This window comes from Fistularia commersonii, chromosome 16 (genome assembly GCF_037954325.1).
Source record: "Fistularia commersonii isolate RoL2024-O1a breed Wild chromosome 16, RoL_Fcom_v1.0, whole genome shotgun sequence".
Taxonomy (NCBI): domain Eukaryota; kingdom Metazoa; phylum Chordata; class Actinopteri; order Syngnathiformes; family Fistulariidae; genus Fistularia; species Fistularia commersonii.
Genome location: NC_141299.1, coordinates 11922963 through 11941415, shown reverse-complemented (window position 1 = coordinate 11941415; position 18453 = coordinate 11922963). Strand labels below are relative to the sequence as shown.

At 42.4% G+C, this 18453-nt stretch overlaps 1 protein-coding gene across 1 annotated transcript in view; it reads right to left on the bottom strand.

Moving 5' to 3' along the window:
* The window catches only part of insrb (insulin receptor b), a 75141-nt gene extending 56964 nt beyond the window's left edge, over positions 1-18177 (bottom strand). The window contains exon 1 of the mRNA XM_086162276.1: positions 16828-18177. Coding sequence (XP_086018402.1) covers positions 16828-16921 — 94 coding nt within the window. The 5' untranslated portion in view covers positions 16922-18177. The remainder of the gene's footprint in view (positions 1-16827) is intronic.
* Positions 18178-18453: the final 276 nt, after the last annotated feature.

Sequence of the window (18453 nt, the reverse complement as noted above, 5' to 3'; positions counted from 1 at the left end):
AGAAAACATTTCAAAACGTAAAAAGTTAGGTTGCCGAAAGCAGCGCAGATTTGCCTGAGTGCAAGGCCAGCATGTGTCACAGTCAAGGTGTAAGGCGACTAAAAGAAAGCCAACTAGTCCCAGTATTCCCTAACAGCTCGTCCGATAAACATCAGGTACTTCGTTTACGTAAACCCAACAGGTTATCTTAGCCCCGCCCATTTTATTGGACACATACTGTAACAGAAACCACACAAAATACTCGTCTTCAATTCAGCAGTTGCTGGTCTTCCCAGCGATAACAGCAACCTTACACCTCTCTGCCCCTCCTGTCTTATCTCCTGGACACATCAAACAAGTCAACAGGGCAACCACTCGCTGTCAGCCGGCAGCACTAACCGGATACCTATTGTGCAACACAACAACATAACAGAGTACATTACACAACATCAGCAGAGCCGGGGAGTAACTCACCTCTGCTCACAATAATGTTCAAGACAGACCAAGAGGACAAACATGACCTTTTAACATAAATGTCTTTTTTTCCCCCCCCTCAACAGATAAATGGATTCCTGAAAATCAGAGCTTTCCTCTCACACAGCTTGCTAACAATCCAGCACATATATCATGCCTCTTGTTTTGGGAGCTTTATTGACACAAAGAAATGCTAGTGGGCCATTAGGGGTAAGAGTAGAGGATACTGCTGGGAGCTCCCTCGTCAAAATGGAGTCTTGTTTTCGAGGAACAAGAAAAGAGGAAGAAGTGAGTGGTGGTGGGGGTTGGTCAGTGTTGCAGATGTTGATAGGAGACGGTGGATGGGGAAAAGCATTGTTATTTAGGTATGGGTTGGCAGGAAGAGTTACTGTCCATAAACTGAGCATAGTGCTTAGGCACAGAGCAGATATGGGTGAGGCAAAGGGAGTGAACAAGGGAGCAAAGAGTAAGCAAAGCAGAGTTAGAGAAAGGGGCTACTGGCAGAAGAGGGGAAGATGCAGCAAAGATGGGAGCAAGGGGGGTGAAAGTGTAACCTGAGCCCAGGCAGGAACGCAGGGTGACGTAAGGGACCTACAGGACGGTTGGTGGTCACATGCATGAATGGAGGGCCACTATAGTCCCCAGTTATATGACAGGCAATATGCACAAACAGAAACTCTCTCACTGGGACACAAAAGGAGGGGACGAGTTTGTTGCCTCACAACTAAGCAGTCGATACAAACAAAACTCAAACATGTGTGTAAGCATGAATCGAATCAAGGGGCATAAAATGAGAAAAACAGGTGAAATACAAAGAAAGGAAGGACTTTTTTTTACAAGGGGGAAAGGATTTTGTTTACAGGAGGTCAGTGGTGCAATATGAGCTTCTTTTTCGGATTCCTCATCTGACTTCCCCCTGCTGACTATCTGCAGGTGTATATTCATTGGGAGTTGGTGAACAATGACCACGACCCCCCACCCCCACCCCCCCACCCCCACTGAGGACCACCCATAAGCAGACAGCTTGGTTCTCGCACTGGCTGTACAAGAGCTCTTAATTACAATAACAACCCAATCATCCTCTAATGAGCCAGGGGGTGGGGGGGTATTGGAGCTGAGCAAAGAATGGAATAACAGAGCACAGCCTGGAACTTACTGTACCATACTGAGGATCTCTATAGGAGAAATGTGGGCCATCTACCCGCCCCCCTGGTCTGCTTGACACTTAATTTGGCAGCAGGAATGAGAAAAGGAGGAGGAGGGAGGTACAAGGGGTGTCAGACAAACAGAAACAGCAAAGTAAAAAGATTGGAAATACAGAAATATTAAGTTGCAAAGTGAGACTAAAAAACTAGGGCCTCCCTTTTAAAATGTTAACATATATATTCATATCTGAATAAAGTGGACATGGAACTGCTTCTATGAAACTTTTGTTTTTGTCTAAGTGAGGAGAAATAAATGTCACTGTCGAGACATCTGATACAGTTTGCTGTCTTAATAATCATAAGGTATTCACACATCTTCACATTAAACTTTCGATTCAATTGCTACTCGAGACAAGGCAGTCGCTTTTGTTGTTCACAAGAGAAATTCTGACATTATTTCATACAGAACATATTATTACAAGAGAATAATTAATTTGCCATCACCTTCCATAAGCAGAATGAGAAATTGGCCATTAATACACATTGAATCACTTCAAAAGGACAGCTGCCTACATCAATTATCACTCACATAGTTGCGTTCAAATAAGTCAATATTCTTTTCCTTTCGGCTGTCACCGTGAATAATCTGCCTCCATCTAACCTTTTCCACTGCATCCTCTCACACAAACTAACTTCATGTCCTCTTTTACTACATCCATAAATCTCTTTTGATCTTCCTCAAATAAGAGTAGTAAATAATCAATTAAGTCAATCTCATTTTGCTCGGATTTCCCCTTAAACCCATTTAAAAAAGGATATAAACACAAAATATATTATTATGGTCAATTTTCATTGAATCCCTTGATTTTACTATATGACCCTGGAGATTTTTACCTTGAAGTATTTCTTATATATTTTACATTTAAAATGTTAACATTTTGAATTCTTTAAACATTTTTTTCCAATTTTAATTTCAATCTGAGGAGAATAGGAGTCAGGTCTTCAGATAAAACATGTTTTTTCTGCACCAAAGTTTCAAATTATGTCCAGTTTTGTGTTTGAATTACATGCAATGTTTTGATAATAGAATACTTGTTCATGCAAAAGCATCACAACTAAATATTCTATAAATCTATAGAAACTCCCTCATGTGAAATTATGAGAGGACTGATGATTTAATGTATGTAAAAATGCAGTCTTTGTAACCCAATGGTTTCCTGCTTTTTAACATACTGATGGGGATACAATATATCAAGTGTATCCTAAACTAAACACATGAAACATATTTAGCTGCTGAAAAGATTTTGATTTTAAGTTGATACTCTAACAAAAGATACAGACGTTAATAGGTCTTTTTAATAGCAGTGTGCCAACTCTTATATTGACACAGGAAAAGGGGATGTGGTAGACAAACCAGCAACAGGAATAGACTTATTAACAGAATTATTTATTTATGGTCATGAAGACAGAGGTTCACGAAGCACCTGTGTGCAAAAAAAAAGCCTGTTTTTCCTTAAATAATGTGTTTGGATCCATGAATATTTGCCAGGATGCCACCTCAACATTAGTCTTGATTTTATGAGTATGATTTCCACACTATGGAATTTGAGGTTCCACAGACTCCTCTTAAACAGCAAACTTATTAACAGCGTTCTGAAAACATTCACTTAAGAAAGCCTGCAATTTCAGAATGTCCATCCATTACTCTGCCATCTCTGCAAATCGGTTATAATGTGGTCTTACCTCAGAGAATATTCTCTGTGTATTTACAGCTCAAACTGTGGAACTGAGGTCATAGCAATGTAACAGATATGACTGATAGAACCAAGCATCTCTACTTTTCAGTGAGCACTCACAGCTGCAACCTCCGTTATAGTGTAGCTACAGTTTCAGACAGATTCTTCTCTTATTTTTAGAGTCGTGCTCCCTGCAGAGAATTTAATATGCATCAAACAAACCTGTAACCGTATGGCTCGCCTTGTGCCAGTAGCCAGTGATACAATATAGCTCTGGGGTTTTATAGGGTAAGAGTGGAGCCCTCTGTTGCCCAAGGACTGGCCTGCCTCTCTGGCCCTTGCTGTAGCGCAGGGCACCCACATGTTAGCTTAGCGTGAAACCAGACCTGTATAGCATGAAACCAGGTGGCAGCTAACTCTGGACTGTGAGAAGTTTCCTCTCTCTGGCAGCTTAGGCACATGTTGCCCCTGATGAGGTGATCTGCTGATTATAGATTTGTCAACAGCGCAGTTGCTGAACAAACCCCAGGAGAGAGAATATGTGGCCCCTGTGCCAAGAGGACTGCCAGTGGAAAAATGCATTTGTTTGTTAATATAGCTGTGGAAAGTCCTGAGACGTAAAGCCAGCTCCCTATGTGCCCACTGCCAAGCTGCAGCTTCTACAGTGAAAAATGATGCTGAGCGGCATTTTGAGCAACACGCACCAACTTGTACTTCCAAAACAAAGAGAGTTAGGGACTAAAAAAAAAAAACAGAGAACGCGTGCCAGTGAAAGAAAGTGGGGCAGCAAAGAGGAAAGGGCTCAAGTTTATTACATAAAACACACAGGGCAGGGGAAAAAAACCTCACTAAAAATAAAGAATAACCAATCCACAACAAGCAAGTGTAGCTGATATGCATCATGTCCGAATCTGCACTTCCACATTTGAGGAAATCAAATAAAGGTGGGGGCTTGAAAGAGAGAGAGAGACAGATAGAGTGACAGAAAGGAGAGCGATAGAGAAAGAGACAGCAAGAGATTGGGTTGGAGCACCTGTTCCTCCTTTGCCTCACTCGCCTATTGAGAAGCATGGCAAGGGGAGCGAGCCTGGCCTATTTATATACAACACTGGGTCCCGTTACAGCTGTGGCAAAGGGCCAGGCTGTGGCAGATTGAAGTGGGTAGAAAAGAGCAACACGCAGGCCCTGCACTGTCAGATGGCTGGCCAAAAGAAGAAAGAGGAATAAATCAAATCACACTGGTGACTTTGGCTCGCTTTCTCTCCATCTTCTGGCACTGAATGGGGGGAAAGAAGGGAATGACCAGTACAGGCAGAGGGAGACAAAGAGACCCGAAAGAAAATAAATCTCTAAGGAAAATAAGAAGTTAGGTGGTTGGTTAGGGGCTAAATCATTGTCAACTCATTTAAAACACAAAACAAACAACCCAGTAGGGGACACTTCAAAGTTTTCTTATACATTTTTTATCCAAATTAAGAGAAAATGTTTTTCATTAAGGGCACACTGAGAGCCAAAGCTGTTCTTTCCCATGTAACCTGTGGATTTCATGACTTTTGATCTTAAAATGTACAGAAATCCCAGGCAATGCAGAAGAAAGTGAAGCCATTGGAAAGTAGGGGTCTGACCCTTATATGTAAGTCCCATCCCATTTGACAAGAAATAAGGGATGGGGTTACACAATTGCACATAAAAAGTTATATTTTTAATGTGCTCAAGAGCAGGAAAAAAAAAGTGAAAATTGGAATAGTAAAAGACAGCTGAATTTGACAATTACAGCTTGTTTGTGTTCTTATAGCTCAAGGAAAACAATACAATTGTTGCATTCAATTTCTGACTGAGTATTCACAAAGTAATACCGGATCAAGACAATACAAAGAAATGGCTTACACGACATCCCAGTTTGGGCTCTAAAGAACTATAACGAGGTTTGCTCACCAACATAAAAAAGAACTGCAATGGTCTTTCAATGATCAAGTAAGCCTCCTTAATTTGTTTGAACATGCACAGAGTATTAGCAGGCAGGCTAGCATATTCATTTCTTCTCATTTCCCAGACCTACAATGTTCACTAAATGAATAAAATATCCAGTTCACTGAGAATCAAGGCTGAGTCTATAAAACAATGTCCTACTGCATAGTAGAAGACAATGTACCACTTCAAGGAAACAATGTCCAAAACAGTGATCAGTTCATTTCATTACATACTTGGATGACAGGTAGTTATCAGACTGTGAATCAGCTAAGTTGTCCTGGTTTGCTATGTACAGCATGTCTGGGATGATTGCTGTGTGTGTGTGTGTGTGTGTGTGTGTGTGTGTGTGTGTGTATACACAAGGTGTTCTCCTCCCTGCCCACGTCCTTATTCATCTTCAGGCCTTCCTCTTTCAACTTTCACCTGCCACATATGAATGTCCTACAGCATGCAAGTGCATAACTTGGAACTATCATAAAAATAAGTCTGAAATTGCAAAATATCCTCCGACTGTCCTTGGATAAATGTAACAATATACAATTTGTAATTCATGCAACATACAGCGTATTTGGAATCTGGTGCTCATGGGTGACATATCCACCCCCAAAAACACTGTATGCAATTATTAAATCTCAAAAATCTAGCTAGGCTATACAAAACAGCTAAACCAGGTGGTGCTCCAAACAAATAAAAGGGCATGTTGGGGGGAGCAGCATTCCTGACATAGTCATCACATAGACAGAAGACTATGAAACAGGAGCAGGTAATCAACTGCAGACGGGATTGTGCTTAACTTACAGTGAAGATCAGACAGCGCGAGCACGCACACACACACACACACACACACACACACACGCGCACACACACACAAAATGACACGCATGTGTGTATTACTCACACAGAGTGAGTAATGCAGAAAACATCTGATGTTCCTTTTCATCTTCCCACGTTAGCGAGTGGAACGTGGTGCAGAATCTTGGTGTGGTGAGCCTCGGCCTGAGAGGGAGGCCGTCGGGGCTCTGTTGCCCTGCTTGACTTTCAGCCACATGGCTGCAGCTGCAGGGTCAGGCACCACCAGTGCTTCGGCCCACAAACCAGAGCAACACATTAGGTTGGATGAGCTACGCCTGCATGATGGCTTTGCCATATCAGCTTCTTCCATTCCTCTTGGCTTTTAATGGTCCCTAAACCTGTCTGTCTGCTTACTTATTACTTCACCATTTAAATCATGGTCTAGGACTGTTTCTTATTTCTAACCTGTGCAAGACCATTGTACTTTATCTTCTTAGCATTAAAAACCTGACAGACGCTGACATGAATACGTCGAAAAATCGAAAAAACATCTACAAATGCGATAGGACAGTTTCCCAGACTTACTGAAGTTGCCGACATTAAATTTTGACACTTTATAGTTTTGGCCTTCTGCTACAAACTTTGACGGTCTGGGAGAAGGATTCCCTATGCTGTGATTGGACAAGTGAGGTCATCCAATGCATTATAAATCCTATTGATTCGATTGGATTGCTGCAACATTGCCAGCCTGGAGCTACAAATGAATCCAAAATGTGTCGCATGCAAGACAAAAAAAAAAAAACAGTGAGTGGGTAACACTATGACTCAAACTGACCTCAAATAAGGTTCCTATTGTATGCATACAAGTGTGGGTAAGTTCAACTGTAAGACTGATGAGACAAGTTGACAAGCATGAGAGCTCGCAGAAAAAGACAGAAGGGGAAAAAAAACAGAATTTGAGCGAGGGGGAAAGCAAAGTGGTGAAGGAGCAAACAGAGAGATTGGGGGGGTGATGCTGGGAGAGTTGACAAACCAAGACGGAAAAGAGGGAGCAGCAGAGGGGAGGGTGGAGGGATGGAGAGTAGAGGGGCCAGGTCAGTTTAATGGCCCGTTTGTCTGTGCTGTTAGACCACCAACTCTCACTGGCTACAGCAGAAAAACCTCACACACACACACACACACACACACACACACACACACACACACACACACACACACACACACACACACACACACACACACACACACACACACACACACACACACACACACACACACACACACACACACTCTCCTGCTCTTTCCATATCTCTCCCTCCCTCTACCTTTTCCATTGCTCAGGCCTAGGCCTGTGCACACAGCTTCAGTGCTTCCTTCCATTTACAAAAGTGCAAACATGTAACAAATCTCCACAGAAATCAATTTTTATGACTACTTGACTTTTTGTGTCATTGTCATTTTTAACTGTATATTACTATATACACGACCGTAGTGTATACTGAAAATGTTATCCATAAGTGTTTAGATCAGTTATTGTTAATTTGTACTTTATGAGGCGGAGTAGCCAAAATAACATTTCCTGCTCTTCTCCAAAATGACCATTAGATATTTAAAATGACTTTTGCATGCAGGCCTCCCCTGTTGGGCTACCCATGAGCATGAAGGTATGGTATGGACAGAACGCTGACATCATGCTCACGTTCAAAGGCCACTCGTCTCACAAATCATCCGCTGTTACCTAGCTTCTGACAGATTAGTCCCTTGAGTGGACGGTTTGTGCCCACAGCAGTATTGTAAAATGACTTATATTCATTATGCTGTCATTTAACAGCAAAGTGTGATTCGATTTGGGCTCCCTAAACTCTAAGTGAATTAGAAATGCTTGATACAAGCCCATAAACTAGGTGCACACTTTTCATTCCCCCCTACCACTTAGTCTTGGCATTTATCCATTGCTTCCTTTCTCACAGACAGGCCTACAGTATCAACTCTGCCACACTTCTTCTTTACTGTACTTGACTGGATATAGCTCTTTTTTTTTAACTCAAGCAGGTCAAGAGGCTCATGCCTAGAGGCAATAGCAAAGAGCATGTGATACACAAATGCAGACGAGCAAACACACGTCAACAACTATCCAGTGACGTTGGAAAAAATCTCCATAGGGCTGACCTGAATGCCTTGCAGATATATACTTTGCTATAAATTATGTTTAATTTGTGTGGTTTAAAGTGCTCTCTGCTCTGAGAAGACAATGTAGGGGTATATAGTAGTGTGTTTATCTTTTCTAACTGGCACATGTTGGGTTTTTTTTTTGTAACAGAGAATAGGAAGAAGAGTCCTGATGCTTAAATAAAACCAAGGTCAAGTTTGAAGACAATAATCTGCAGACAAGCTATTTATTTGAGGGTTTTTCAAATACTACAAAACTCCATGTACTATTCTGCTCAAACATTTCCCTGCGACTTTCGAAAAATATTTTTGTTCTATTTGACCAGTTTAACCTGAAATACAAATGAAAACCTAAAATGTGATTGAGGCAAATTTCAAAAACATTAAAAGACATTTTCTGTGGTTTAAAAATTAAAAAATATGTTCTTTTACAATCAATATCATTTTCATGACAATTTTTTAGCCAATATTTCAAGACTGGATACACAACTCATTCATCCGTTCATTCATTTAATTGTCTATAATACTTATCCTGCATACATTTTGGGTTGAGGTGGGGTTGGTATTGGGGCGATAGGGAGGTTTAACCCAGACCAGTCACCTGTGGATCACAGGATCACAAATAGAGACAACCCACCATTCAAATAGATGGTGATCACACCTTTTAGAGATTTGAAAGGACAGGCTTTACGACCCCAGACCTACAGGGGTGGGTCTGGAGTGCAATGATAATGGCAATGCATCTTTATATGTCTACAGGCCCTACGCATCTGTAGAGCAAAAGAAAAACATATCAGAGGGAACCCACTCATCCAAGAACAAGGTGATTGATAGAGCAACAGTATGAGCAGTTGTGAGATGAGAGATAGACAGCGAGAAAAAGACTGAAAAACACATTTAGAGGAAGGAGTTGTGATGTGAAAAAAAACTAAATGTATTAGACCATCTGTATCAAATTACTCCACAGGAAGCTGCAAGGGCACCACCGCTAGCACCAAAACACACTCTTTATCAAATTTAAGTGGATTTGCAAAAATATAATGTGCTCTAATTCAGCCCTTAATAAAAGCCCCCCCAAGCCAGGGTTTCATTAAGACTGGTATGTTTTTCAACAATATGCTGTTGTGATGAGACAAAGAATCTAAAGTATATAAAGTATTACGTCCTTATTCAAACAAACGAGAAACATTGCCAATCCCTTTCAATGGTGGTGCTGCCCAGGTACTACCTGGGTCGCCACATGTAGACATGCAAATTGTCACTCTTTCATTCACAAAGATAGACCATTTATTTTTCATTTAATAACGTGCATGTTTTTGGTATGTAGAGGGAAGCAGGGGAACTTGAAGAAAACCCGTTCAGGCAGGGGGAAGAACACGCAATCTCCACACATAAAGGCCCCGGTCGGAACTGAACCAGGAACTTTCTCGTAGTGCGGCAGGAGTGCTAACCACTGCACCACTGAGCCGTCTCATTATTCGAAGCAAAACTTTGAACAACATTTTACATGACATCCAAAAGAGAGGCAAATGTCAACTAACATTAATTACAGATTTGCGTTACAATTGCACACAATAGCTCGTCTGTGGAGAAGGACAAACTCGGAACGAAGAGGTGGTAAACGTAACACTGAACATACAGTTACACATGTACTTGTAGGAAAATAAATAAGACACCCAGCCCACGCTGTGTCTTTGCATTTCCTTTCCCAACTGCACAGCAAGGTTAAGGTGGTTACATTAACCTCAGAGGTAGCACCAACTTTGGCCCCAGATAAAAAAACCAAAGTATCCCCTAACCACAGTCTGGAAGTCAAAGAAGAAAAGGTCAACACGGGTTATTTCACTAAGCCGGACAAATCGGGTCCTTTGGTTCACTGCACTGAACCGGATTTATGGGAACCAATATTTATGGTAACATTTCCGAAATGTATCATTTTCCCATCACTCTTAAATGAGCCATAAGACATCAATTTTCAACTTGATCATCTGTGGTCAGGGTCTCGGTCAGAAATGGAGTACATGTTGATGGTCATAAAAACCCTGATGCTGCTGGTATTTGTTGTGTTTAAAAAAGGCTGAATAAAGGAATTCTGAATTCACTCTCTTATTAGAACGTGGACATTGTCTTGTCCGCCACAAGGGTATCAAAACAGTCCTGTACAGATGCATATGTAACAGGGTGGGCTCAGTGTAAAGTCACCAACAGCTAACATAGGGCAGGGGCAATTCAAAACAGCAACAAGGACAATCAAATCAGATTGTTGTAGCATGGCGTAACATTGCAGTGTGTGTTTGTCTGCGTGTATGTGTGTGTACCAAAACCCCTCCCAACAAGAACACATTTCTGTGCAGTGAGCAAAAGTTTACATAAACAGCCAGAGTTCTCTATCTAGGAATGAGAGTAAGAAAAGACGGCATCAGATAAACTCTGCAGTGTAAAGACAGACAGATGTCTTTTAATACTCAGTTCTCTGTCTATCATGGTGTTGGTTGAGAAAACACCTTTCATAGAAATTCAAAACTCAGATTCTAGGCTCAAAACTTAAGACTGGATTTATGGCATTTCTATTTTCAATTTTAGGGACCCTTTGTCAACTTTTTACAGCCCAGCAGAGTAAGGTCCAATTTACTTAGCAGTTGCACATGATAAATGCAGTTTTTTTGGCAGATTTTATACAGCAGGTGTGGAATCAGCTAGACTCTACATGAAAGATGTGGAAAAAAATGTGGCCAGACAATGGTTTGAAGCATGGTTGCGAGAGGGCACTTCAAACAGTGCTGGCCCAATATTTCTTTAAGAGACCAATGACCTGAGGGTAAACACACACCGAAATGACATCCAGAACTAGAACCACTCAAGCCCAACTGTTGAGGCGCCTACTTCTAGGCCAAAGTTGCACTTGAATACACAGCAAAGCCTGAAGTTGATGGCTGTGCTAGCCGTGAGCCTGCATGAGAGGAAAAAAAGTGCTTAACAGCAGATTGGACTGTCTGAATTTGTCATTCAAAAATGAAAAAGGAGAACAAAAAACAAAGCAGTATTGTCCTTTTCAATGGCAATCTGACTGATTTAGTAATCCATCCATGTACCATTTAAAAAAATGCAAAAAGGTGCCACTGTTTTCAAGGGTAATCTTTTCTCAACAAATACCACTGACATAAACAACTGGTTTGCACTGGAGTTGTCACTGTCTCAGTAAAAATTGAGTAGGCATGGCTACCCCTAATATGTGACAGACAACCAGAAACTCTCTCTGAGCAACCACACCATTCTACTTTTCATTTTTCTATCTTTTCATGTGTGCAGTTTTTAAATGGGTTCCAACCCTGACTACAATCCTAAGAAAGAACAAACATCAAAGGGATTCCCACTTGTTTGAGATTATGAATTAGTTAAGAAAAGGGTCTCAATATGAATGATTACAGTGACACTAAGTGATTTTCAATGGTAATGTACAATTAATTTCTTTGAATTTTTATCCATTTGTCTCCAAAACCAAATGAAAGCTAACAGTTGTAGATGGTAATGTAAAATAGTTGAATTGTTAGTTTGTTCTGAATTATTCTCACAGCTTACCTTTTTTAATAACTTTGCCATGAACTTGGCTTCAGACTAGAACTTGCACAAGAGGCCAGAAGTTTCTGAAAACAGCTTGAAAGTTAAAAAAGTCAGATGTCCACTTGCAATATTGAGTTTACAGCCTATTTGGGCAATATGACAAAAACTATGGGTATAGATATACAGCATATACATTTATTAAATGTATTACATGAGCAATTAAATTATGTTATTCCATCAATTCAGATGGACCTGAAGAAACTCATTTTCCATGCTGGTGTTTCATTTTTTTTTAAAGGATGCATTCAAAATGTTTTTGGGGCTTTACAACTGCTAATAACAACTGCTGGAAGTATCAAGAGAAAACAAACAAATCTGATCACGCAAGAAAAGGAATGCACTGACTTGACAGCCATTAAAGTATGACTTGTGGGAGACAAAGGTCAAGTTATGTTGGAAAACGCTGTCTGCGAGTGCACATTTTAACACAAATCCAAGCATGCGCACACAGGCGCATATACAGACACAGACACTCGTGCATGCGCGCACACACGCAACAGAAACAACGCATTGGTAAGTAAGTGGAAGTTGAAAGGAATACTTGGAAAGATAAGAGAGGAGGAGGAAACTCCACAACAGTTAATTTCCTTTTGCAGTACATATTGCCTTCCTGGCTAACAGTCAAAATGTGACACACAGCTGGTGCAGCCTCAGTTCATGACCTCCATTGTCTGCTGCCTCTGAACATCGACTACCCAAACACACATTGGCAATCTGCAATCAGCAGCGGGGCCGGATTGTGAAAGCCACAAGAATGCATTTAACCCATTAAACGTACAGTACTGACTGTTCTAATGGCAAGGCAGGAGACCAGCAGAAAAAAAAGCTGTAATTGAAACAAATATGCAGTGACCAACCACAGCAATGCAGTAGGAAAGAAATCATTTGTAACACTGAAAAAAACTAATGACAATTTCCCGTCACATGAAGCCCAAGATGCCAATTTTAAAAACAGGAGAGGCGTGGTGTATTAAGTGTCCTCAGATCTGATAGTTAAATTATCAAATATTAACAATTGATGCCACATTAAGCCTATTTCTAAGAAATGACCTATGGAGTTTATCTTTTAGAAATATCTTCACTGCCTCCAGTGTTATCCCAACATGTTTGTTGGCCGTAATGGATCTGATACAGGTAATTTGTCGATAACCACATATTTAGTTTGCAGCGTACTTAGCATCTTACTAATTCTTAAATTAATTTTATATCAAAAAAGGTAAAACATTTAATGGAAGAAAATGATGCATGCCACAGTTGACCAAATAAATCAGAGTTCTAAATGAATCCATCCTTAAACGCTGCAGGCACTATGTCACCATGCTTCGCAGTGACTTGCTATGAAATAATATATTCAGTAGTTTAGTGTGTCCCTTCCTGGGTCCGAGTGGATAGACAAGCAGGGGAAAAACCAAGGAAAAATATTGTACTGCTCAGCATTACAAAACTATTGCCTCTAATGTTTTCATCCATTAGGACAACGCGTAATGAATAAATGATGCAATCCTTGTTTCATGACAATACACATTAACGTTTAACCAATTTGATTACGAAGTGTGTTTACACTGCACACCAGTTGAGGGAGTGGGGGTGGGGGTCAAGGGGCCACTTGGGGCACCGGGGCTAGTGCTAACATGCAGCCTTTTCTTCAGCTGGCTGCTTTAGTACACACTGTTCTCATGCATCTCCTGTGAACAGATGCAGAAAACATAAATTGCTCAGAAGCAGGCCCAGTTGGAAGAACAGAGATGAAAGCCTGCAGACAGCACGGGTGACTGAGGTGCATACTGATATACAGTACATGGACACAATACAGTGGCACAGGCACAGCCACTTTCATGGTGGACCACTTCAAACACATTCCACGGCACGCAATATGCTTTCAGAAAATGCAACTATGCACTTATGTGATGGGACCAAGAGTATATCCAAATGGACTTTCAGACTTTCAACCCGCCTTAAGTCATGACACAAATTTAACAACCTTACAGGCTGTCAATATTTTGTTTTTTTTTCTGTATTATTCCCCCAAAGGATAGTCTGATCGTCCCTTCGAAAGTCAGGCTGTCTACTATGATGGTAAGCCAGTGGGGCACCTTGGACATCTGTGTTTAGAGGACATGCAATAACAACAGTGTTTTGTTACTAACATGGCAACATCACAGGGGCCTGGGAGTGGCCTTGGAAGGCAACAAGCCCATTGCATTGTGGATGTTGTAGGTTGTCTACTTCTGAGCAAAAAGAAACACCATGCCTCTTTCTTTTTCTGGTCACCATGCAGCAGGAATTCTAACAATATGTGTGCCTTTCCACGACCGAGATGGGCCAGTTTTAGTTTAAGTTTTTTTTAAAGACTTAAACACTCCTTGGAATCCAATTCAATTATGTACCCACCAAATGACTCGATCGGGTGGCTGAAAGAAATAATTAGATTATTCGTCCTGAATTGACGCAAAATTGAGGACTTATAGAATGTTAGCATTTGGCCCGCAAAATGCTATGATGCAGCCTGATCATCACAGCTGCTTACAGAAGCTTACTAGATATAGGGAGAGCATACATAACATCACATGCAACCGTACACATACACACATCCCCGTTCCAACAGAGCTGTGCTTACAAGCCTGAGAGGAACAAGAAGGGGGCCACGCTCCCAGTTGCACAACTTGTTTTTCACAAGTTAGACCAGGAGACAGCTCAGCGATTCCTCCAGAAAACCATTTGCTGATAACTACGACAAACAGACCCATTTAAATTAAGAAACATCAGCCCGTAAAACACATTTTTCGATATTCTTTATAGAACCACCGATAGATCACGGACACAGTTGGGTATACATATCAATCGCGATTCTCCTTTCCCATGACGGAGGTGAAGATATAAGGCAACATGCATTGTGGATGAAATATTCTAACTATTTTGGTTGTTGACCCCCCTCGCCCTCAAATGTAAACATCTCAACAGTGCCAAATATGGTCCCTAAGCAAAGATTTCAGTAAATAAAGGACCAGAAAAGCCAATAGCATGTACCCCAATTCACCAGAGAGACAGAGAAAGAAAAGGAAAGAGAGAAAGAAAAAGGAGGAGGAAGCAGGGGAAAAGCAGCCCAGTCTCGTAAGACCCCTTTCTGGGGCCTCTGTTCTGTCTGCATACATGACCTGTGTAAAGTGTCCAGAACATTTCCTTTGAACCTGGGAGCCATTTTAAGAAGTGCAGCTCAGTCAAAAGAGCGCCAATGTTACTCTAGTGAACCCACGCTAAACTTTAATTTTATTGATCTTATTTCTTTTGACAACTGATCAACACGAACAGTTCATAATCCATACCTTTCGTGTTCATGTCCGAATACCAGACTTGTGCGACACGGCATTACAGTGCAAAATCCACAGGGACAGACATTAACCAACGGTTAAGTTAGTAAAAAAAAAGGAGACATAGATGAAAATTAAGCACATAAATTACAAGAGCACTGAAAATGATGTAACAGCACTGCTGCTAGTTTACACAAGGACTTATTTCTTTTATCCATAAATTCCTTCAAACAGATGTAAGATGAATAAGAAGCTGACAGAATGGCTGAATGTGCTTTATTGTTATGAATTAACATGTTTTACCTCACTCAATCGATTTTATGCATCTAATTAAGGGCCTTTTAGTAAGTGTACGGGGAAAGTGGACCAAAGACATTACAACTATGCAAAAGTTCAAGTTTAAACTTAAATGTGCTCCATTCATCAGGAGAAAATGTATGGGATGTTCTGGTCATAGGACATTCCTCAACGGGGTCGATTTAAGTTTGCATTTTTGTGTTTCAATACGGCTGTCTATTTAGCCCTCCGTAAGAATTTCCAAGGATATGTGGTGGATTAAGTATAAAATACACAATGACAGCGGAGCGGCTGTAGTGATCCTAAGCTCCATATCGACATATACAGCTTGATTTCTACGCCAGTTCATTTGTGGTTTGGTGCAACAGCAGCACCAGTAGCAGCGATCGCGTAACAAAAATCCCCGATGCACATTATTATTAAAACGGGGTCATTAGGCAGTTTACGGCGCGATCGTTATCTGCGTGTACGGTTTGAATTGCACGCCGTTCCGCTGCGATCCGAACCCTGATTCAATGATTTCGATAATACGAAATCCCCCCCCCCCCCTCAACAAAGACGATCACATTCTGGTCTGAACTGGCGCTGAACAGCGACAGAGGATAATCCACCGCCTATAAAGAGGCTTCTTAAGCGTTGGCGGCTAATTTGTTTACGTTGGAGCTGCAGCGGAGTGCGTGCGTGCGTGTGCGCGCGGGGGGTTGGTTGGGTGGGTGGGTGGGGGCGCGTGTTTCTCGCTCGCGCGCCATGTAAGGCCTAGCTTGCGCTCGCGCAGGGCCCATCCCGCTGCTCCCAGTTTAGCCGCGCCGGAGCAGCCCAACCTCGCCCACCTTCGTCCACCTTCGCCTTGCCGCGCCGCCTAATCCAGCCCCGGGGCTGCCGCGACCACATCGCGACGGGATCGGGACTTTTTCCCGGTCGTTTTTTTTTTTTAAACTTTGAATTAATTATGGGTGCGCAGCTACGCGGACGCGAGCCCGAAAACCCCAGACCGTCAATAAGACCCGTACTACCAATACGCATGCGCGGTAATAAAAGGGACCTCTGTGTGAAATGACCGTCCTGAATTATTTAATAATGACAACATCCCCTAAAAATAACGGTATCCCGACAAGGAAAAATGAACGAATGCTACATTTCAGAGCATTTCGTGCTCTGCGATCAATTCTTGTCATTTCTCACACTCCATGGGAAGTTTACCCTAACAAAATGTGATTGCAATCTTTCATACATTTAAAATGAAGCGTTCACCAGATTGTTCACAGCACGGTAAAAACCGGTTCATACTAATAATAAGCAAGCATGAATAAAAATAATAGAGCGAATAGTACTTACTTTCTCCATTGATGAGCCCACACTGGCAGATAACACAGGAGCAAACGACGAAAAACACAAACTGTGCTCGCAATTTTAGCGTCCACCGCCTCATTTTGACTTGAGGACGAGCTTTTCTAAACAGTAATAATGAAGAAAAAATCCAAATCTTGAAGGGGGGGGGTTAATATTGAAGAAGTTCTTCAAACTTGGAAGGTTTGCCCCCGTCCGCTTGGGAGGGGAAGGGGGTGCAGAGATAGACGCGTATTCCCAGCCAAGTTTGTGATCGATGGGAGAGCTAGAGAAAGATGCAGACCACTAAACAACGTGATCTTGGGTTGTGGCGACACATGTGCGCGTAAAAATCCTCATTTTCCATAAGCGCAGGCGACAGTTCATGTTCATCCGTTAAGATTTTGGTGTCTCTCTCTCAACCCAAGGACGAGGAAAAAAAAATGTAATTACAATTTCATAATTGTTGATATCCGGCTAGTTCGGATCCACTGGCTCCGGGTTCATTTCTCTGTAAAGACGTAGAGATTCGAGATCGCTTGTTATCGCGTCTCCTTGGAGCTGAAGTTGTGGATGCCGCCCGATGCGGAGCCGAGGGGTCTGCGCTCTCTTCTCCACAAGTCCACAGGTCTTTTTTTCCAATTCTCCACCACCCACCCCGGTTCGTTCGTATCTTCTCGAAAAGCTCACCCCTCCCTCCTTTTTTTTTTCAAGACGAACCGGAGCGCATCACAGGGAACCCCTACGAAGCCGGAAAAAACGTGCGGCTACACGGCTTTCCCCACTACGACCTTCCCGTGAACTCCTTCACCCCCTTCGACCACCAGCGCGCCGCTAGCGGACGAACACCCATAAAACGGTGAAGCGGCAGAGAGGAAACAAAGACGGTCAACTTGAGGTGAGGCGGCCAGTTCTCTCGATAATTAAAAAACAAAACGGCCGCTTTTCGACCGCACGTTGGTCCGAAGTGTGCGTGTCGGCGGTGGGGGGTCTCCACCACGCCGCCCGTTTCTTTTTCTCAGACGAGCGTTAGCCGACGGGGGAAGGGGGGCAGCTAGCGTTAGCTAGCTAGTCCAAAACAAACCCGGTTCGGCGTCGGCGATGGAAGTTACACCGGAGGGAACGTCGGGGGGCAGCTCGCTCACAAAAGTAGTCGACCCGTCCCCGACGGTCCGAAATAGAAAATAATTCGATAAGCGAACACAAAAAAACGGGTCAAGTGTGTAAACTTCCCGTTCCGTTTAGCGACTGCTCTCCCTCAGGTTCCCCCCTCTTTCCGTCTCTCTCTTTCTGCGAGTCTCTCCGCCAGTAAACAAGTCCTGCCAGTCACCCTCAGCTGGGCCGCACATGGTCCGCCGCAAACCACGGAGCGGATCCCGAAGATGCGGGTCCACGCACCGGATCCGGAGCTGTCTGCGGAGGGTACTCTTTGTCCGGCGGAAGGTAAACACACACGGGGGGCTTTTACGCACCAGAGTGCGTTAAGACGTAAAAAAAAAAACAGCGTTATCACTGGCGTGGATTCTCACATGCATGGGGAACACAAGTTGAGGAAAAAAGTTTACATTATCTCCTTTGCACCCCACTAAAACCAGGCGGGCTGCAGCTATTATATTCCTCATTAAACATCCAAGG